This window comes from Plectropomus leopardus, chromosome 14, assembly GCF_026936395.1.
Source record: "Plectropomus leopardus strain MGB_pleo_1.0 chromosome 14, ASM2693639v1, whole genome shotgun sequence".
Lineage (NCBI taxonomy): Eukaryota > Metazoa > Chordata > Actinopteri > Perciformes > Serranidae > Plectropomus > Plectropomus leopardus.
Window position 1 is genome coordinate 8,852,863 of NC_142189.1, and position 22,115 is coordinate 8,874,977.

General features: G+C 37.8%; 2 protein-coding genes across 2 annotated transcripts; both read right to left on the reverse strand.

Annotated features, from left to right (window-relative positions):
* Positions 1-3: 3 nt before the first annotated feature.
* On the reverse strand, positions 4-8,892 carry LOC121953562 (kinesin-like protein KIF3B). Its single transcript, XM_042500729.2, has 8 exons — positions 7,220-8,892; positions 7,003-7,104; positions 6,736-6,858; positions 5,537-5,655; positions 4,121-4,237; positions 3,152-3,266; positions 2,397-2,575; positions 4-1,476 (listed from the first exon to the last, which is right to left on the reverse strand). Exons 1-8 carry the CDS (start codon positions 8,621-8,623, stop codon positions 1,326-1,328), a joined length of 2,310 nt encoding a protein of 769 aa, XP_042356663.1. The 5' UTR covers positions 8,624-8,892; the 3' UTR covers positions 4-1,325.
* A 151-nt stretch (positions 8,893-9,043) lies between these two features.
* On the reverse strand, positions 9,044-19,319 carry hadhab (hydroxyacyl-CoA dehydrogenase trifunctional multienzyme complex subunit alpha b). The gene is made up of 20 exons (XM_042500730.2): positions 19,161-19,319; positions 17,326-17,367; positions 17,147-17,217; positions 16,929-17,062; positions 16,523-16,661; positions 16,293-16,412; positions 15,343-15,445; positions 14,475-14,597; positions 14,246-14,364; positions 13,810-13,866; positions 13,572-13,681; positions 13,195-13,329; positions 12,620-12,791; positions 12,382-12,468; positions 12,160-12,300; positions 11,531-11,599; positions 11,161-11,356; positions 10,929-11,043; positions 10,570-10,715; positions 9,044-10,302 (listed from the first exon to the last, which is right to left on the reverse strand). Exons 1-20 carry the CDS (start codon positions 19,225-19,227, stop codon positions 10,157-10,159), a joined length of 2,292 nt encoding a protein of 763 aa, XP_042356664.2. The 5' UTR covers positions 19,228-19,319; the 3' UTR covers positions 9,044-10,156.
* Positions 19,320-22,115: the final 2,796 nt, after the last annotated feature.

Consider the following 22,115-nt stretch of genomic DNA (forward strand, 5'->3'; position numbering starts at 1 on the left):
AGTTCAAGATCATTTCAGTGTTTATTTCCATGTTTAAGCAAATGGGCTTTGCACAATCTCACAACTATGAAAAAATAAGGCAGCTAATCAAGAGAGCATTGCAGGCTTTCTTCACATTTTTGGCTCACAATTACATTAGCTAGAAATTGAAGCAACAATTCATCAAGCATACAGGCTAAACCAGGGTGGCCCCTCAGTGTATGGGCCCTCAGTTTCTCCCCATCACCCTCCACTGTTTTGGCAAAGACCAGGTACATTTCCAAATTAACAAAAGAATTGCTAGGATCCTCAAAAAGACTTGCTGTGCTATTCAATTGAGTGTGTTTACATGGGCATGAATACCCTGTTTTTTGAGTATCCCATTTAACATGTAAACACCATATTCTGTTTATGAGAATATGCTAGCTGGAGTACTCTGAAAGAAACTGGCACGTATATGGGAAATATGAATAATGCCGAGTTCACACTGGACGCAGAGGAGCCAAGAAGCACGCTGATTTTCCCTGCAGTGCTGGCCATGTAGAGCTATGGGGCTGTTTACACAGGATGCACCGTGGCCTCAGGCCCTGCAGGAGGCTCACAATCTGCAGTGATAGTTGCAGCGTCTTGCAGGAGAATACACTAATAATCTGTTCTGACAATATAAAGGTTATATTTGATATGAAATGAATGATCTGATCGTGATAAATTATGAAATATTTATCCAGTGCTTCCAGGTATTTGTCAGTTGAGTCTAAACAGGCAAAAAAGAGATGAGCGAACACACACATACAAACACACACACCGGCTGACACATAGATAGACAGAGACACACAAGCAAGCAGAGACAGAGCTCTTTATGTGGTTAGAACATAGCAGAGGAGCAGACTGTCTTGCTGACCAGCATGAAGAAATGTGCTTCTTGGTGACTGCTGATGGGCGACTGTGCGACAATTAACACACCAGGGTGATTCAATGTCCAGTGAGAACCCGGTGTAACTCGATTTCTCTGTGCTCACGTAAACACCATATCCCAAATATGATCATGACTGGGATAAGCTTTATAAACAGGTTATTCATGTCCATTTAATCACACTCATTGAGACTGTGGTAAGCCAAGAGAACTACTAGAGAACGTTTTTTTAGGCATCTGTAGACAAAACAAATGTTTGTTCCACTTTGAATACATGCTAACTCAAATGATTCTCACAAAAAGGTTTGAAATCAAAGCATAACACCCTCCTCCCTTCCCCCATGCCTCCCAGATGCCTCTCTGGAGTCCTTTGTTCCACCTCGTTGTAAGGCCAGCCCTGTGTACAGTAGTTGTGTTTGCACAGATCAGGATATCAGGGGCTTGTCTGAACTGGATCTAATGTTGGAAGATAGGCAGCAGAGGATGGTCGTTGTCTCTGAGTGGGAGAGAAGCTCTGAGATCCTGATGTCAGTGTGGTGGATGATGAGGATGATGCCATGGATGATGCTTGCGGTGCTTGATACCTGTAGACCATAGAAACAGACTGACTTATTAATTAATTTTATCGTTTATCATTAAAATAAAGGTAGGTAGGTAGGCAGGTACAGATAATCTGCAAAATGCCAAATACCAGCCCAGATAATCAGCCAAGCCGATAGTCTGTCGACCCCGACTGTTCACTAACTTAATAATCAAGTCAGCTTAAAGTTTTCATTTTGGGTCTTCTTACTATCTTACTATGGTAATGTATTTATTTATTTTTTTACTTTACTTTTACTAACTTTACTTCCAGTGATACTTTGTCTTGCAATAGCCCGTATGTTTGTGGCTGAGGCTGCTGCTGCGTGTACATTGAAATCATGACGAGAAAAAGAAAAACAAAAAAAACAAAACATAGTCTCCTCGAAGATTGTGACAACCTTCAAAAAAAGAGCTAATGAGATCCAGCAGCAAAATTTGGTGTTCCTCAGGCTACAATACAAATTAAACATGACAATTAGAAAGTAATATGCATGAGAAAAATAAATTAAACTAAAAAAATGTTTAAAATAACTGTCGGCTTAAAATGATCAAGTTGACCGGGACAGATGTAATCACTATAAGAGATATCTGAGAGATATCCACTGTACTGAGACTTGGGCCATTTAAATTTTTATGCCAGTAGATTTGCCTGTTCAAAACCCTTGGTATCTCGGAGGGAAATTGGTCAAGAGAAAATTAAAATACATGTGGTTTGTAATTAAAAGGGAAAAACATACAAAGACATGTTTAGTGCTTTGAAACTTAATCACTGCATTGTGATGCAACAGTCCACCCCACAGTTAAAAATGTAGTGCCCCTTTAACTGACACCACTAATACATGCTTATAACTCAGAAACTAGGATGCACGCAGCATTGCAGTCGATACAGTCACAACTTTTAACACATTTCATGTTTTCTCACCAGGACTGGGACTTCCTGACCCGTGACGATGCTGTTCTCCTCTCTCTGATCGGAACAGTTACCAGAAGATCCTGCATCAGCCTCGGCGAGAAGGCTCTCTCCAGGTGAGCGCCATGAAGGTTTAAGGTGAACAAGGTCGGTGGAGACATGTCTAACTCCAACAGCATGATGTTCTCAGCCTGTAACAACAGATAAAGCTGAGTTATGATATGATAAATACATCAACTGAATGATAATAATGACAATAACTATATGTATGATTCACTCTTAAAAACAGAGTTTAAAAAGTGCTTTGATAAACAAAGCAAAAACAAAAACTGGATACTCAGAAGGTAATAAGTGAACAGAGAGCCAAACAGTCCTAACATACATAACATACATCTTTAATGGCTAGATTGTTGTACTGTTGGAAAAAATGCTGTTAAAATGCAGGTTCAATTGCAGCTGGCTTACAGTTATTATATTATTACTGTGTAATTGAAGCCTTCATTCATTACAAAAGGCCGTATCTCTTGCTATTATTTAAAATCCGGTCTTTGCTTGACTGCTTACATTGTTGTTTTACTTAGTGATATTACAGTGATGTCACTACAAGATACAACTGTTAATGCTGTGAATGGTTTCCATGGCTACAACCATCTTCACATCCTCCAGCTCCAAGAAGGAGGCTGTGAACGTGGAAACAGAGTGCATTAAGACCAAGATTTCACTTCTCCTTCTCGGCTGCACTTTTTGCCAACTGTCCGATCACTGACCTGATATCTTGATGGGGTCCCGGTTGCCGTGGAAACAGCCATCTGTGCGTATTGGCTGATTGGCCTCTTGTATCCCACAGCTGAGAGAGGCCTTCTCTTGACCTGAGTGGGTGCACTGAGATAAAGATGTGGGAAAATACATTTTTAGATTCAGTTTAGGACACATAGTGGTTAAGACACAAGCTTCCAGAGCTCATGCACCCTATATGGTCAACTGACGAGCTCCCACCAGCAAATCCCCTCGTTATCACCTCCGTTATCCTCCACTCAGCTCTCCAAATGTCCCCGGAAGGAAAAATAACAAGGATGTCTGCTCTTTTTTTATATTTAAATATCTGTTTCCTGGAACAGCAGAATGCATAAATTATCTATAACATGTAAGGCAAGACAGCTTTACAGCCTTTCTGTGAACATTTTAAAAAACATATGACTTTGGCGACTCCTAGTGGTCGTACCAAAACAGATACAGGAGCTGACACAAACAAAAACTTTAATCATTGAAATCATGATCATTAAAACATTTGAAAGACACTATGTTCCCAATCATACATAAGTTAACTCTTTGTCTTATCAATCTATGATCTGCTTTCATTGGAGGTCATTTTTGTTCACATTTTTGTCTTTTGCCTAATTTCCTTCAGCCTGCCTAAACTACTTAAACTTCTGTTACTGATTTCCTAATAAGTAAATTTATAACTGACAGCACTGCAGGTGCATTCAGGTATAATGTATGGAGGTCAAAAGTGCCAAAATAGCAATAGCAGAGTTAAAGTTTTCCAGTTTAAAAGGAGCAACCCTTGCACACAATCTACCTTACAGCTTTGCTTTGTGGTCCATTCAGGTAGCTGATGGTGCAGAAACGGGTGATATCTCTTTTACCCAGATGATCAAGTTAATGCACTCTGTGATTCATATACAATTTGTATCTGAGTATTTTTCTTTCTCCGCTGCATCACTTAATTGACTGACCTCTCTGATGGAATGACGGGCTGGAGTCTCCACTGGTCCTCCTCGCTGTCAAAGTGCAGCCTGTTCATGATCTTGTTCTTTTCCTCTGGAGGTATAAAGTTCTCAATCAAGAGATATCTGCAACATGAAATACAAGTTCGTGTCAGCTGAGGTCACAGGAAGCAATCCATTAAAACAACTACAAAATAACAGTTAAACTGCTTTCACTGGAATACATGTAATAAACACGTTTCTCTCCATTTCTGTTAAAAAAAGTTTTATCCCTGGAAAATGGTGCAGCACACAAATGAGTCATCCAGTAATACTCAACATACTGTACCAGCACTGATTGTTTTTTTTTCTGCCAATTAAGCAAACTGCTTACCGAGCAATGAAAAGCCTTGAGCATGTGAGGCGTGCTCACTCCTTTTTCATCATAAAAAAAAACTGTCAAAATAAAGTAGCATGAAATAAACTGTTCATAACTGTATCTGTAAATTGAATCTTTGAAGTTTTAGATTTTGATTTGCAGAATATAATCATATTTCACAATAGCAAATAAATTAATATAATCATATTTCACAAAAGCAAATAAATTAATCTAAAGAGAACATTGTCTGTCAAATAAATAACCCCAAAATAGTTTTATAAACAACATTTCTGAAAATACAGTACAACACAGCCTTAATTGCATTTTATCAATGCTCAATACGTAACTTAAATTATATGTAGAAAACATCTTACAACTATATAAAAATGTCTGATAGCATTTGGGGTGGGAATCCCTGCAGGCTGCAGAATATAATATTTTCACAATAATATATTCAGAATACAATATTATTATGATTTTAAATGTTTTACAGTATGCTGAGTATTACATAACATATATAAAGATATATGGCAATTTATAACTGTTTTCAGCCGTGAATTATGCCCCCAAAGGAAAACTTCATCAACATCTGCTTCATTCGATAAAGCAGACGTCACTTCAATCATTTTTTCATTGCAGCAAAAAGTATCTAGTGGACTGAAGCAATTGATTTTAATACAGGCTGCCAAACGTTTTAATTTTATTTGCTATAATAATAATTTATATGATAAAAAATCAGTACTTGGCATCTTTGTATCAATACTATGTTGCTTCACAAAATATTACAATACTATGCTGTATCTATTTCCCCCCCACACCTAGATAGCATGCAGGTTTAGAATCAGTGCCTGTCGACGACCACAGCTTTATTGCAACCTTTTCATGAATAAATAATACATTTTATTAACTCTTTATTCTAAACAGCACAACATAAGTGAGTTTTTTATGCCTTCTCTGTCTTGACATGCACAGGAATAAAATAAAAAGCCACATATGATGCTGGTGTGGAGAAAAAAAGACGAAAATGACATTGCAAACAGAATATGAGAATTAATGTGGCCGCTTACTTGTACTTGAGTTCTCTGGTGAGTTCAGTCTGAGTCTGTTCGAGCTCCTGTCTGGTTATGACGTGTTCATCAATGACATCTCTCATCTCGGCCTTCACCAACTGCAGTTTGGCATATAACTGGACAGAGCAGGAAACAAATCATTACAATATTACAACTAGTGTCAGTAAAACTGTACAGGAGAAGACAGAGTACATGGGTATATTAACTTACTTAGCCTGCACAATCAAACAAAAATATTATCACATATGACGTGTAATATGCAAATCACAGGAGCTGCAATGTGATAAAGGTAAAACCTGTCACAATGAAGCATGGTGGTGTTACAGAGCTGCATTTTTCAATGAAAATAAAACACAAAAATGACTAAACTAACTAATGACTAAACTAAACCCACTAAAAATTGACTCATATTGCATTATCTGTCAAAATGAGGGTTAAGGAAAGGTAGATTTAAGACTTTTAAAGACTTTTTTAATGTCAATCAGAATTAAGTTTAAGACTAATGTGCTAATAGTCAAAACTGGAGATGGACAATTTTATTTATCCCATATGGTTATTGACATAAAAATATGACTTGTGACATGTTTTTTTTCCAGTGAAAAAGTTACATTGAAACATGGAGACAATTATTTGGTTTACCAGCAGAAGTGGGATATATTTGGCTTTTTGGACAGTTTTCTTAGCGGTTTTGTGTTTCTCAGTCTGCGTGTGACATTCCACTGCTCATCATGTTTAAGAAAAGACTTTTTTTTTTTTTTTTGCATTGTCAAATAAAAATAAATTCCTACTTTCCATGTCTGAGCAACATAAAGACTTTTGAAACATTAATTTAAGTCAATTTTATAACAATTAAGGCCTTATTTTTTTATTAATTAATTCAACACCCGTTTTAAGGATCCGAGGGAAACCTGGTCAAAATAATCGTAATAATGTTTCTTTTTTGCATACTGTGTAGCCCAATCAGTTCCCAATTTGAATAAAATAAACTCAAGTCTTGAAACCAACTAGAAAATGTATTTATTCCAAAAAACAGGAAGTAAGAGCTTCATCCAGACAAACCTGGACTCACTAGTGTTGCCTCTCCTGCCGACATCTCTCTTACAAAAAGATTCTCAACCGCAAATAACTGATTAAATTATGATTGATTGCTTTTGTGATGATGGCATCGGGATGCGTCAGCATATGAGTCATCTTACCCTCTTCAGCTTTTTTGTCTTATGTTCCACTTCCTGCTGCAGGGAGGAGAACGTCTCTATCATTTCTAAGGTCTCCTCGTCCTGCAGCATCATCTGCTGCTGGATCTCTCGCTCTCGTCTTATCTGCAAAACGCACAGAAGATTCAGCTCGAAAAATGAATGCAAACAATGCACCACTGAAAATGAAGGTTATCCTCCTGTGACAGCCCGACACAAAAGTTGTGTTTTTTAAGAAGAACAAACATAAATATATCAGTTTTTACATACCTGTTCTGCAATCTCTTGCCTCTTCAGCTCCAGCATTTTTTGCTGTTCATTAGTGTGATCAATTATAGTCTTTCCTCCCACTAACAGTTTGCTCTCCATAGCCTGTGAACAAAGACATACAATGAATTATTTATGTAAATTTCTTTTGTTCCTGCTGTGTCTCATTTATCAGACACCGTACTGTATTTTAAAAAAGGCAGACACGCCTCATACGCACCTTATATTTCTCAATGATCTTCTCCAGAGCATCCTGGTCCCACTGCATGTCCACTAAACTTTTTCTGTTCTCATTCAGGTGCTTTAACTTCTCACCGCTCCCCTGACAGGTCAGGGCTTTTGGGACGTCAACTCCATCTTTTATGTGTGATTCCACCTCTGGTCCTTCTTCTAAAGCCTTCCAAACATCTCCATCCTTCTCTCTGAGCATCTCCTCCTCCATACCAGCCAGACTTTTACTCAGCCTTTTGCTGTTCCTCCTCCTTCTCCTCTCTTTTGCCAACATCCCTCGCTCCTCTAACTGGGCTTTCAAGCGTGCAATCTCCTCCTGAAACTCCCTCAGAAGAGCATCTTTAGGATCTTCATTAATCCGAGGTTTGTTCTTGATGTTCTTGGCCCGGCTGGCATACCTCAGCGTGGCCAGGGATTCCTCAAAGTTCTTGTGCGATGGCCCCACTGTTGCGATCATGACTGTCTTTGCGTTGCCACCCAGAGAGTCCTGGAGCAAGCGGGTCAGCTTGGAGTCTCTGTACGGGACGTGGGTGCTCTTCCCGTCCACCAGGGCTGAGATAACATTCCCCAGAGCTGACAGGGACAGGTTGATTTTGGCTGCCTCCTTAAGACGCTTCCCCTTTGCACCTGTCTTGCTCTGGCGCTCGCTTCCAGCCAGGTCGACCATGTTTAACTTCCCAACCCGGATGTGGTCCTCGCCATCTGGCCCCACTTCACTGCACTCCACCGTTATTACAAAAATGGCATGGGAGCGAGAGCTGCGCTCATTCATGTTGGTGAACCCCACAGATCTGGACTGGTTGCCTATGTTCATCACATGTTCAATCTCGGCTGCGTTCTTTGTGACCACAGAGGATAGATCTTTAACGTAAACCCCAAAGTCGGCACTTTCTTTCAGCTCTAGCTTCTTGTTGTTGTCCTTGCACAGCAGATCTCTGATTTCCTCCTGATAGATCTCAAGATATGATGACCTCACCAGGTACTTCTGATTCTGAGTCCTGGATATTTGTGTGAAAATGTGCACAAATGAATTCGGTATGACCCCTCTCATGTCTGGGTCGTTTGACACCCCCTGCATGGTGTGTGTTTTACCTGTCCCAGTTTGCCCATACGCAAATATAGTCCCGTTGAAGCCCTGGAGCACCGACTCCACCAGAGGTCTCACAGCATCGTCATAGATGTCGCTTTGTTTTGAGCCCCAGCCGTACACGGAATCAAACGTGAACACTTTCATGGGCTCATCAGGTGGCGCTTTCGGGTTTCTGATGGTGATCTGCCCCAGTCTGTCATCAATCTGCAAAATGTTATCACACTCTGCGGCCGCCTCTCTCCTGCTCAGCGGCCGGCAGCGGACCACCACCCTCACCGCCTCGCAATGTTTGCTTTTAGACATTTTTGCTCAGAAATTGAAAAAGTATCCTCACCACGTCAAAAAGCCATTTTCTCGGGCGGGGTGCAAAATGTGTCCTCTGCGTGCAGGTGCTTGCATTTCCTTTAGCGCTTAGACACACCTCATGTGAGCCGCTTTCATCATCCCGTCTCCTCCGCCCTTAGCATCTTCCCGAAAAAGAGGCGATGTCACAAGATGTTAGAGGATGCTGCTGCTGAGGAAAAACACCCAGCCGCCCCGGCCCAGCCCACACAGCCTCCCCGCGGTACACACCCTGCTCTGCGGACAATGGAAATCAGACATGTGACCTGCGCAGCGAATTGCATTGGAGCAAATCTTCCCAGCTATGGTCTCATTCTGTAAACGTGATAAATTACCGACTCATGATAGCACTTGAACGCACCTTGAGATTAAAAAAGCAGGTTTGAGTCAATTACAAAGTTTTATTCAGGCTTCACATTTACAACATTGTTCGAAGCAAGCCAGACAGCCTTAAATGTACAAAAAAAAGAAAGCCAGTCGTTGAACCATACTGGTAGACACACTGTAAAATCTGACGAGTTGATTTTGCTTTAAGAAAAAAAATGTAAATACAAGTAGTAGTCTTTATTTATGTTTACTCTATATCTAATTGTTAAGCTTACTTAAAATTTAGTTTCATTTACTTGATTTTGTGAAGCTGTTGCAACTTAAAAATGACAAGTTTCATTAAATTCATCTTTTGAAGTTTCAGTGACTTTAGTTAACCAGGTATTAACTGTACAATATATCTTTATTCTGCAAGTTGCATACTAGTCATATTTGTATATTTTATAACATGTTAAGAAAACAGAACTCATATGTCATCTAACTTTATCATTGGCAAAATCCTCTTTCTGATGATCAAGTTACCTCAGAATAACTCCATTTACTGAAGTTACTAACTCTTAAAAAGAACCAGTCAATTTCACTTGTCATTTTTAAGTTGCAACAACTTTACAAAATTAAGTGAATACAAACACAATTTAAGTAAACTTAACACTTAGATATAAAATTGATATGAAATTAAGATTTAGTTATATTTACTTCCTTTTTAATGCAATCAGTTTTCAAGATTATTTTAAGTAAGATCAACTTGTGAGATTTTACAGTGCATTCATCAATAATGAAGAATTTATTTGCCAGATGGAAAATATTTTCTTTTGCCTCCAGTCATTTCACAAGCTGCTCCCTAATCTATACATCATTAAGTAAATCAATAATGTTACAAAAAAAACATCCAATATTGCTCACATTTCACACTCAGTTGCCACTTTATCAAATGCACCAGCTAAAACGAGTACAACAGTCCTGTAATAAAAACTATCACGATGAAAGTTATAGTGTTCAGTTTTTGTTTTGGCTTAGGACTGCTGTATTACACTGCATTAGTTTTAGCTACCTAATAAACTGGCAACTGAGATTATTTTTTCAGCCTCCTCACTGGTGAAATGTTAGGCACATTCTTGTGTCAGACTGGAGGTCGATTAAAATCTACTGGCACACACGGTGAGTCGGTCACTTGTGAAATTTCTTGCTGGGATCGTTTGCATGATCGATGAGGAGCTGGCACGGTGTGAACTGATTCCCGTAAACGGCTTCGTATTGCCTCATCTTCGCTACCAGCTTGTCGGCACCAAAGGTGTCCACGAAACGGAAAGGCCCTGGAAGTGCAAAGATATTTTGTTAAAAATGTTATCACAGGATGTTAAAGTAATAACAGGGATATTGCTTTAGGCTTGTTTTTATTTCTGTGAAGACGTATTGTGTAAACTGAAGGGGACAGGTGGTTAACACAAGTCTGATCTAAATTTGACTGAAAATTTATTTGGTTTTTAACCTAGATTAACCCTTTATGCTCTTCCCATTAACAGAGGATGCAGCCTGGGAGAAAGAGCGGCTCAGACGACCACAACGAGAGTCTAACTGACCTCCAAGGCAGGGGGGGAATCCCAGCCCAAACACAGCCCCGATGTCTCCTTCCAGAGGGTTGTTCAAAATGCCCTCCTGCAAACACAGCACGGCCTCGTTGACGAATCGGGAGACGAGCCTGTACTGCACGTCAGAGTCTGAGGAACTGTGAAAAAAATTTCCAGGTAAGAACAGAGTATCTAATCAGTTAAACATTTTAAAATCACTGTATCACTGTAAACAATCACTGTAAAATGTATTTTTTAAGCAAAGCACAATAGGTTTTGTTTTGTTTATATGATAATAATTCAAAAGAAAATCTGCATAGTTTGTTAAATCACTGCATTGCTACTCATACAATCATGCAGTGAAAACTTACACAGCAGGATTTGGGGTCAGCCTGTATTTCTCAAGGATATCTCCAATTTCTGGGTTTACTTCTCTGATCTTGAGTCCTGGCTGGTAGACGAAGCAACCCTTTCCTGATTTGCGGCCTTGAGTTAAAAAAAAAAAAATAGAAGCAAGGATTAATACATTTTAATAAAACATGCAAACATTAATTCAAACTCAAGCACTTTATCAAAAACTGGGCACAATGTGACCACCCGTACCCTTGAATCCCAGGTCCACCATGGTCTTCAGAACCTCCACATTTCCACCACCGAAGCGGGAGCCGAAAGCTTTGCCGAGGTCCTCGGCCACATGGGCGGCTACGTCAATACCAACTTCATCAGCCAGTGTGGCTGCACCCACAGGGAACCCGAAGCCGGTGGTGAGTGAATCTAACTTCTTGGGGTCGACTCCTTCCTGTGAGAGCAAATGGATGAATTAATCGCATGTATAACAGCTATCCCAGAATAATGCATATGCTTCATTTAACTGAGCTGACTCTGTCCATCATAGGACCTAAATCCTATTACTACTCTACATCACAAATATAGTGTTTACAGCTGCATTTTTAACTGTAGTAATACTACTAACCTGAAGTACTCGTACTGCTTCTGCCAACATGGGAGCCAGACACCTTGTTGTGTAGAATCCGGGTCCATCCTGTAAAGACGAAAGACCTTGGTTTAATATTTTACTAAAGTGCAATAACGTTATAATTATTAACATGCATCAAGCTGCTGCTGTGATAAATATTTTTACTGAATCACCTTCAACCACTTTATTTTTAGTCATTTGTTGTCCTTTTTAAAAGTTAGTGCAGAAAAGGAGAACTAGCACACAGAAGAAAACAGATATCTAGACATGAGACTACATTTCAAATGTTTCTATTTGATACATTACGCACTCAACCAAAGTATTTAGTCTGTTTTGTATTTCAAATATGTATAAAATTTCCATCCAAGTGAGTCTAGTAATTCTAACATAAACCAAAAACTACCACTTACATAAATAAATCAAATAAAACTACAATGAATAGACTATGAGAATTTATGTACAAATAGCACATAACATTAAAATAGTTTACCTATGAAAGTTTATGTAATTGCTGGTAATTCTGTGCATTTCTTTCCTCAGTGCAAAAAAAGTTCAGTTTTAAAAGTGAAAATATCAATTGTTTAGCAACTACATTTAGTAAGACGAAACATGATGCTAAACCTCACCCCAACAACTATGATGACTTTGCCCTGCTTCAGGCCGACTGCCACAGCGGAGGCCGTGGTGTCCTTGGACGTCTGATCAGTGGTTATAATCTCCAGGAGCTGCATCTTGTCCACTGGAGAGAAGTAGTGCATTCCAATCACCTGATGATAGACAGGAAATAATCAACATTGCTTCCTTTCATTTACAAGCATCTTTGTACTAAAAGGCTCGCAGGTACAAACCTTATCTGGTCTCTTGCTGGCAGCAGCAATATCCTTGATAGGCAGAGCAGACGTGTTGCTGGCAAATATGCAGTGAGGGGGAACCACCTGTAGACAAACGTTTATTAGATCGTAGCTCAAAGTCACATCTTAACAAATAGTGTCCTGGATTAAATGCTACAAAAATGATACTGACAAAAAAGGGAGTACATTCTTTTAGTAACAAAGGCCTATCAAGCCTCCTCTCAGTCACACTTACAGCCTCCACCTCCTTCAGGACGGCATGCTTGATGTTGATGTCTTCAAACACAGCTTCAATAACCATGTCCGCCTTTTCAAAGCTGCTGTAATCCAACGTGCCGCTCATGTTCGACAGGATGGAGTCCCTCTGAAATGACGTGATGTTCTTCTTTTTGGTCTTGTCGTTTAGCCTTTATTTTAAATAAGACACACATTTTGGGTTTCAAAACATTTATGCGACATAATGCACTACTTTTCTCCTTCTAAACTATAACTTTATTCTGTCATTAGACTGGAACTATACTGACACAAATTTACTTGCAGGAGCTGTATGCAATATTCAGAACATTAATACAAGATTCCTGCAGCTTTTTAAGACTTTTTCAATGCTGATCAAAATGATTTTTTGGGGGGGGGGCTTTTATTGCCTTTAATATCCCCCCAGTTAACACTGTTAGCTCTGTCAGCACTCTTCGCATTGTTAGCACCTTTAGCTGCTTGTTACCAGTTCATCCACCTCCTTATCCTGCTGTAACAAAAATATCCTCAATCAACAAAACAAGTCATATTTACACGCCTGACGCGTTAACCCACCCTTTGTAAACCTGCTGTTCTCCCCTGGCCAGTCCAGACAGAGTGGTGTCCTTGAGGATTGTGTTCACACCTTTGTCCACAGTCACCTGGGCGATGCCTGCTCCCATCAGACCTGCTCCCAGGATGGCAAGAGTCCTGATGGTAAAAACAAACAAGCAAACAAAAACAACAGGATTGTTGTTTGCGATGATAGGAAGACTCTTATACATCCTTTAAACCAAAGACTCGGGCAGTCTTCTGTTTCTGTAAATCTAACAAGCATATCAGACTTTAGCGCTGACCACGTATTTAACCACGACCAAACAAACTGGTCTGAGCGTCCGTTAAAAATCCAACATCACAAACAGGCTCAGCGTGTGAGAGTGATACACACGTACTTCACTTCTCTTTCGGGAGTTCCAAAGCGGTTCTTCTTGCACGCGACTTGACCGTGGTAGAGACCAATCAGGGCTGACGATTCGGTGGTTTTTGCCAACTGACCAAAGTTCTGCGACAAACATGAATATTATTAAACGTCACATATTATATTAATATGTGATGTTCAGCTACACAATGTACTTCTGTAAATACTGACAGATACAGATAATACAGATAATGTAGGCCAACAAACGTTACCTGGGACTCCGCTAAGTATCCAGCAACGGGGCCTTGTTCGATTCCAGTTTTCGCACACTGAAAGGGAGAAAAAAAAAGGGCAATTTAGTATCAATTCATGTCAAATAGAAACCAACTTTCTATCAAGTTTAATCTTTCTAAGATTATTAAAAAAAGAAGATTTCTTAAAATAATTATTCATAATGAACAATTGTTGGCCAGTAAAGGTTTGGTATTTAATTAACAAATTACTTAAACATCAATTGATAATCAGTTGCCAGAGAAAGAAGTCATTTTTCTGTCAATTAAATAGTTACTTAAACACCATTTTCCACACCAAACAGATAAAATACAGTTGCACACTGACTGGACTCATTTCTCAAATTCTCCCAATACTTCCAGATTAAAAACAACAGCTGAAGAGAGTTATTGCTGACGAGAAGGAATTTTTACTTACTTCAATGATTTTCAGGGGTGCTGGATAAAGCCCCTTGCTCTGCTTCATAACTTTTCCGTAGACAGTTTTATAAATCTGATTCCGCACAAACTCAAAGCTCATAACGTAGTCTTGAAATTCTACGGAGAAAGAACATTAACTCTTTAATGTAATTTTTTTTTGATTTATGATGAGGCAAAATAAAGTGACTACAAACAGTCAAATGCTCAATAAACGCAGCACAACTTACTCTCCATCGTGCCTTTCTCTTTTTTGAGAGGGATCTTCTTATTGGCGATCCCTCTGGCATATTCAATGGCAACTTCCTCAAGGTAGTCTATTGTTCTTTCCTCTGGACTCTTCAGGCCGGGTCCTGTAATATGAGTAGAAACAGCACGAACAGATTCAGTCGAACTACTAACCTAAAGGTCAACTGACGCAGAGTAAAATACTCCAAAATCATGCAGTGCTGCATTCAGTGGTGAATCAATAAAACTCTGTTTAACAGCGTTGCTGCAGTTTAAGGCAAATTAAATGTAATACTTTTGAATACTTTTTCATGCCACTTGGGATAAAAATTTAAGACCAATTTTACTATAACCAAAAAAAAAAAAAGAAAAATCAACAACCCAAAAACAACAACCATGAACCAACCATTCAGAAGTTCAGGAGAATGTTGCCTAAGTTTATTGATACACAAAACATAAAATTATTGGTCCAGTTGAAAAGTTAGATCTGGTAAGAATTGGGAAACACCTGGCATTTTTTTTTAGAGTTTAATTATTTTGTGGGTCTCCTTCTGTGTGTGAGATTCCACTACTTTTATTCCCATCATGAAGAGTGTAAGACAAATGATTTTTAAATAAACAGATAAATATTAACAAATTGTGTTGAGATTTAACAATGCAGTCAGAAAAAAAGCAATTCATAAGTCCTACTTCCAGTGTCTTTATACTACTAAGACTTTTAAAAGGTTGATTTCAGACATTTTAATACCAATTAAAGCCTTATTTTCATATTAATGTATTCAGTGTCCTTTAAGACTTTTTAAGGATCTGTGGAAACTCTGTTTTTGGCTGTTTAGAGTTTTTATTTCTATGGGAGTCAAGATTGTCTACCTAGGGTGTCTACAAGTTGGTTGACGAGCCCCATCTTTTTGGCTTTATCCGCTCGGATATTTCTTCCTGTCAGCATCATGTCAAAGGCACTGGGTAGGCCAACCTGCAGGAAATAAAAGAAAAATTATGTGAAATCTTATGTTAGGAACAGAAGTTATATGGTAACAGTACTGCGCTTTGAAGGACGGAGATGTTGATGGTGGGCAGACGGAAATGATCTCTTAACTGGTCTGCATCATAAACCAATTACGAGCATTAACCAGATTATTGTGTGCTGCAGCTAAGCCATTTCAGGTCTTGTACCTGCCAGGGCTCAACACTCATTTTTTAAAGTGGTTCCCAGGTTTGAAACCAGGCGTTATATTTTCGTTACCAAAACTGAACATATGTTCACAATATTTTGAGTTAAGATACTATGACATTTTATGTCATCTTAACACTGAAATGTGACATAACAAAATGTTAAAAGATGTCATTACAGTAACCAAACAAAAATCTTTGTAGTTTGTGTTATATCTCATTACAATAATATTTATTTCATCTTATCTATTCATTCAGGTTCATCCGGTTTTTCATCAGCTAAATCTATTTGCACATTCGCTTTTGATGTTTATGCAAATGAATGGTGCTCTGACGAGTTTCAGACTTTTAACGCCATAGTCAAACAACTTCATTTGTTTCTTCATTAAGCATGTGCAGCATTTTCTGATTCCAGTTCTGATGGTGACAGAAGAATATTACTAATGCAACCAATATTTAAAAAAAAACAAACAATTGTTGTTTGCTGTCCGTATTCGAGCCCTGCTTACACAAGAAGCTATGTTTTAACTACTATAGGACATTTTCACATACTAATATCTGCATCATCCTGCTTACTGTGTAGTTTTTGTACCTTAACAAAGTCAGGTAATTTAAACAAGAAATGTAAGGAATATATTTCTGGTACTAACCATTTTGGGGAGTCTCTGAGTGCCACCAGCTCCAGGTAGAAGACCAAGCATCACTTCTGGAGTGCCAAGAACAGTTTTCTTGCTCTTTGTTGCAATTCTGTATTGGCAGGCGATGGCAAACTGAAACGCAGCAAGATCCCATTAGATAAAAAATTATTATCAGTCACTTGAGTCAAATATTTCTGATACTATTAAACATATTGCTGCTTGCTGGAATGACTTTTATTCACCTCTAAGCCTCCTCCTAAGCAGGAGCCATTGATGGCAGCGACAATGGGCTTAGGAGATTTTTCAATTAGTTCGAACATCTTCTGTCCTTCCTGAGAAAGTGTGGTGACCTCCTCTGGAGTTTTGCATGCTTGGATCATACTGTAACAGAAACATCCCAGCATGGCCATTTTGACAAATCATTCAAAAATGATAAAAGATCTTAATACTGAGAATGCATAACATTTGTGCTGTGCTTCAGCGACAAACTTTTCATTTAAGAACGTTCATAAGCAGACAGAGATGCGACTAACATAATAATACGTTAATAATGCTGTATAAATAACACAAGAGTCACAATTAAAAGACTTTAAGAGCAGCACACGCTCAAAACTCGATGAGCAGAGGATTTAATAAGATTTCGCTTACTTAATATCAGCTCCTGCAATGAAGCATCCGGGCTTTGCGGAGATGAGGACAGCACTTTGAACAGCGTTGTTGGCCCACACTTCATTCATGACCTCCGCCATCTCCTTTTGCATTTGGATTGAGAGTGTGTTAACCTGGAGAGAAACAAAAGACAATTAGCTTCACATTACAACCGCTTATATCAGAAAAGGAAAGAAAAATTTGTAATAAGGGCTCACCTTGGAGTTTGGGGCATTCATGCGTATGACAGCAACATCGCCCTTGACTTCATAGTTCACATGGGTGCGGGCTAAAAATAGAGAAGGAACATAATGTATAGAGGGGTGAATAATTGTGCCACTGGATAGGGTGACCTTATTTTACCTGTATACTGTATAACTGTGAGTTTTTGCATTACCGAGCATTGCTGGAGCTACTGAGAAGGTCCTAAGAGTACCGCCTGAAAAAAGGGAAATGATAGTAAGCAATACATTATTACAGTATTTTTTTTTTTCATCTCAAAGTTCTGAATCAATAAATCAAATACAAAACACATATAAGTGATATAAATCAATCACGATAAACAAGTGAATAAAAGAGAGAGAAAATGCCAGGGGACAGTATACACACACAAAGCCTGAAAACAATATTCATACATACAAATACATCAAAGAGGATGCACTAATTCCTCGTCTTGATAGCCTTCTTGTTTTCTGAGGAGGTGTTTTTTAATGTAAAGTTTTTGCTTCATTTTCAAATGCAGTAAATTAGGGCTTGGTGTTATTTGTACTTAGATTTGTAGATATGATATTTTGCCAAAGGTATGATAATAATACAATATTCTTTGATTTTTTTGCCACTACAATTATTGATACTAAACAAAACCTTTTCAGTATGGGCACAGAGCCAAAATAAATGAATCATTTTTTCTGGGAGTTCTGCACAGAATGAACAATTAACATTGATATTTTATTTTACATTTTTTTCCATCTTGACAAGATAATGGTTAGCTGGGTAATGTCTATGTTGAATTTTATTAGTTTTATTAGTCAACAAGTACTTAAAATTCCAGATATTTTTCCAATTAAGGTCTAAAGCTGTTCCAAAAAGTAATCAAATAGGGAACAGAGACAATATCTTTCTGAAACAAATGATGTATTCCTCTTATTATTTTTGGTAGATAAGAAGCATATCTGACCCACGACAGCATCAGCTGGATTCAGAACCAAACACGTAGTTCCTTGTTTAGTTGCAAAATAAGGATTTGTTTACATATAGTATGGTTCTATAAGTCCAGTAAAATATGTGTGAGGTGAGAAGTTATGTCTATAAATGATGGACCAGGTGATACATTTCTGGAGATTATTTCATTGCAGTAATTACTAAGATAAAATTGAGGCCATGTACTTTCTTTCTTTCTTTATTTTTTTTTTAGAAATTATTTAAACAACATGTCGTTAAATGTATTATTATAATGTGTTGTGAGGTCAAGGACATTATGCCCTCCTGATGTATTAATAACATTTTTAATCTATTATTTAGTGGATTCTATTTAAAACATTATTACAGTCATGTCATGTGTATGACATACTTTACACGTCATCCATCATGCTGCACATTGCCTAGCTGCTTCACCCTTACATTAAACGCATTATATTAAGCCCTGGACTCTGCATCTAAACAAACAGTCCTCGTACAACACACAGGTGATGTGTGAATGAGACGTTCACTTAATGTTGCTGTGACCTCAGACGGTCTGGGACGTGCTGTGCAGCCCGGCGCAAAATGACCCTTCACCTACATTCCCCTACCATTCAGACAGCAATGCAACAGTGGCTAACACAATGACGGATCAATGGCACAAAAATCTTAATATCTGCGTCTCAACTGTCCTCACTTTGAGTCAAAACTGGAATCAAACAGTCTATCTAAAAACTTTAATTCTGAGCTAGAAACTTGATTTCGAAGCAGAAAGCTATTCAGCGACCACAGATAACAATTTTACATTTAAATTTGCTCGCTAAAAAGCTCCACTTTCTATGAATATTCTCATTAAAGTTTCATTTATATATATGTTGAAAAAAACATGTTGTATGAAGCACTGCCGCACATTTCTTCGCAACATTCCCCGGAGCTAAGCTAATCTAACGAGCTAATTACCCATCTACGTTAGCCAGTCTCGTAGTTTCAGCAACATGCTCCGCGATATTCTTTTCTGTAATTTATTTATGCCATGTATATGTAAGTTTATACCTGTCAGTAGGTCATATCTCCTTGGTGATAATCTGGAAAGAACACCAAGGGCTCGTACACCAGCCATCTTAGGAGCGGAGGTCAGTCAGTAGTGGCGAAGACAAGCTAGCTAGCTCGCTGTCAAACTACTATCATTGGTACTTGAGAGGAAAGCAAGATCGGCGACTTTGTGCCACTTCCTGGAACTCGGATCAGTCGGATTCTGATTGGCTGTCGTTGAATGTGCCCACATCCTATTGGCTTACTGTAAGGAACTCGTATTTCATTGGTCTTTAAAGAACTACAAAACCTTCCCAAGGCTGAAATGAACCAAACATTTAACCATTGTGAATCGCTTGATTTCATTATCACTTTCTCATTGTAAAGATTTTTTAAAATATTCTTGGACAAATATGACACAGTGTAGTTAATACAAATGATGCATACAGCAGCAAAAAAATAGACTAAATGAAAGCAATAGCAGCATGCAAACACAAGGCGGGGGCAAAAATCAGTTTGAGAGACTTCAAAATACAAACAGAATCATGTCGGGAGGTTTAAATAGCCTTTAGCTACAAAGTTTAGAAAGGTTTTCGTGATTTCATTTAACATTTACATAAATGACAAACATCCCAACTCGCCCTCCGGGCAAATACTTTGTACACAACTTAATGTGTGCAAAGTTTAAATAATTTTGGAACCGTGTGCATTGTTATATCAGGAATATCTCATCAGTAAAAAGAACCAAAAAACTGTGAGGATGTGAATTGCATCAGTGATATATAATTTAATTATCCCTTTTTATGATTTTATCATGTTGTTAATAACATAATTTATTTATTCAATTTTCTTTTCCATAATTATGTGTTTAAAGATGCAAATCCAAATCCAAAAGATGTAGCAGGATTTAAGGACAAATTTAGATTTCATTTTTTTTAAACGTAGTTTAATCTCCATCTCTTATGCACCCTTGCTACCACAAGCGTTTCTCACAGATGTATTAATTCTGGACATCTCTGAACCTATACCGTTTGGATTTGAAACAATTTCCTAAGACTATGTAGCCTACAAAAACGCAAAATGCAAATACAGGCAGACTGACTGCACAACATTTTTATTTTTAAATATAAGATCACAAAATCATCAGTCTACTACAACATTGGCATTTGCCAGAGAAAATAATCATTTAATAATAATAATAATAATTTAGACATTTTCATGATTCAGATGTCTTCTTGTTGCAGTTCTACCAAAGATATATTTCTCCTCTTAAATTCTGTTAAAGCCCCAAATAGTCTGTCCAATATTTCACTAAAGCAGAATGGAAAGACAAATGGAAAGTTTTAAAAATCGATCACAGCACAAAGGTGACACCCTGTGTACAAATTGGTGAACTACATTACATTTACTTCTCTTGGGGAAATGGCTTCTACAGGTATGCACAGGCTGCACTACGGCTGGTTGTTGCTGAGTGTCCCTGAAATTGACTCCAGGTGTTAGGATGGACAGGGATGATAACAGACTGACGACAAAGCTCCTGTCCCTTTATTTGTGCAGCCATTCGTCACCAGCAGCACTTTGCATGATTTTGCATTTTTTCCAATGCAGGTCGGCACTTACAAGACTCCTAGTAAAGTGAACACATCTGTTTCCTCCAATTAAAACATAAAATGAAAATGACAAAGCAAAAAAGGTGAAAAAGAAAAAAGCTAAAATCCACTTCAACTCATTATATAATCATGACTTTAATCTTTGCTACCTCAGATATTTTTACCTCAACTAACAGGAACTGATCACTTTCCTGATATGCTGTTTCTTGCCCAATAATTTACTGTGTCTAACTCTATTTATCTTTCACTGCGGCAAAACAAGATGCTGGTAATTGCTGTTGGAACATTAAAATTTCATAAAGGTCATTAAATGTTATTCTAGACGTGTGCGCCCCCAAGTTAATGATCAAGCTGTGGCCTTAACTAAATCGTGTTAGCACAGTGGTCTAAGAAGTACTGAGAAACTTTGCTGAAAAAAGAGTGCCAAGAGATAGAGTATCAAATTACTATTACTGATGCAATGCTGTGTAATACATCAATAGTAAAACATCATGTTATGTCAGATAATCTTTTTTTGTAAAATTTTAATCTCCAAACTAGTAACAGCTCTCTCAAATCAATATTGGAGTGAAAAGTGTTTCTAAAATGTACTGCAGTAGAATTATGAAACAATTTAAAATGGAGTACGCAAGTAAAGCAGTCCCTTGGAATTGTACTTAAATGTACTTGACTAAAGTTGGTAACTCTCCATTACTGTGCTAGCACTAAAACTTCTACAAATGTTTTTCTTATTTTCTAATATAAATAAAACCCACCAAAACACATTTGGTTGTATTTACAGTACTATTCCCAGTCTTTGAGTGTAATTGAATACATTTACTGTATTTATGTACAATTTTGAAGTACTGATACATGAGTTTAAGCTGCTTCCATGGTGCTTACCTCTAATCAACTAAATTTTTAGAGATGAATGTTGCACTTTTTATTACATTTATATGATAACTTTAGTTACTGGTAACTTTGAACATTTAGATTTTTAATACAACATATAAATCAACTTTTTAAAAAATGTTTTATTCATTTGACATGTAACATAAAGATTATACATAGAATAAATAACATAGAGGAGATGTTTACATCAATATTCACAGACTTATCATACTTTAAATCTTCTCATGTCCATATGCAACAATAATACTACATCTTCAATGTTGATATTATGCCCCAAAATACACCCATTAGCTCATTACACAACTCATACATTACCATTTATGATCCAATAGAATAGAATAAAAAGCCTGTATTGTTATGTGCAGGATACAATGAAATAAAGAGTGCATAAAAGTAAAAAAAAGACACATGTTGCATGCAGTATTAAAATAATCAGCATGATGCAAAAACCACATTTTAAAAGCGATAGCTATGA

Excerpts from the sequence above, each read along its gene's own strand:
- LOC121953562 (XM_042500729.2), bottom strand. The coding sequence starts at position 8,623 with ATGTCTAAAAGCAAACATTGCGAGGCGGTGAGGGTGGTGGTCCGCTGC. Across the intron at positions 2,576-3,151 it reads GGACCCCATCAAGATATCAG|GCTGAGAACATCATGCTGTT; the intron begins GTCAGTGATCGG and ends CTGTTGTTACAG. Across the intron at positions 1,477-2,396 it reads GTCAGGAAGTCCCAGTCCTG|GTATCAAGCACCGCAAGCAT; the intron begins GTGAGAAAACAT and ends TATGGTCTACAG.
- hadhab (XM_042500730.2), bottom strand. The coding sequence starts at position 19,227 with ATGGCTGGTGTACGAGCCCTTGGTGTTCTTTCCAGATTATCACCAAGG. Across the intron at positions 15,446-16,292 it reads CTCAGAGACTCCCCAAAATG|GTTGGCCTACCCAGTGCCTT; the intron begins GTTAGTACCAGA and ends TATTTCCTGCAG. Across the intron at positions 11,357-11,530 it reads AAGCAGTACGAGTACTTCAG|GAAGGAGTCGACCCCAAGAA; the intron begins GTTAGTAGTATT and ends TTGCTCTCACAG.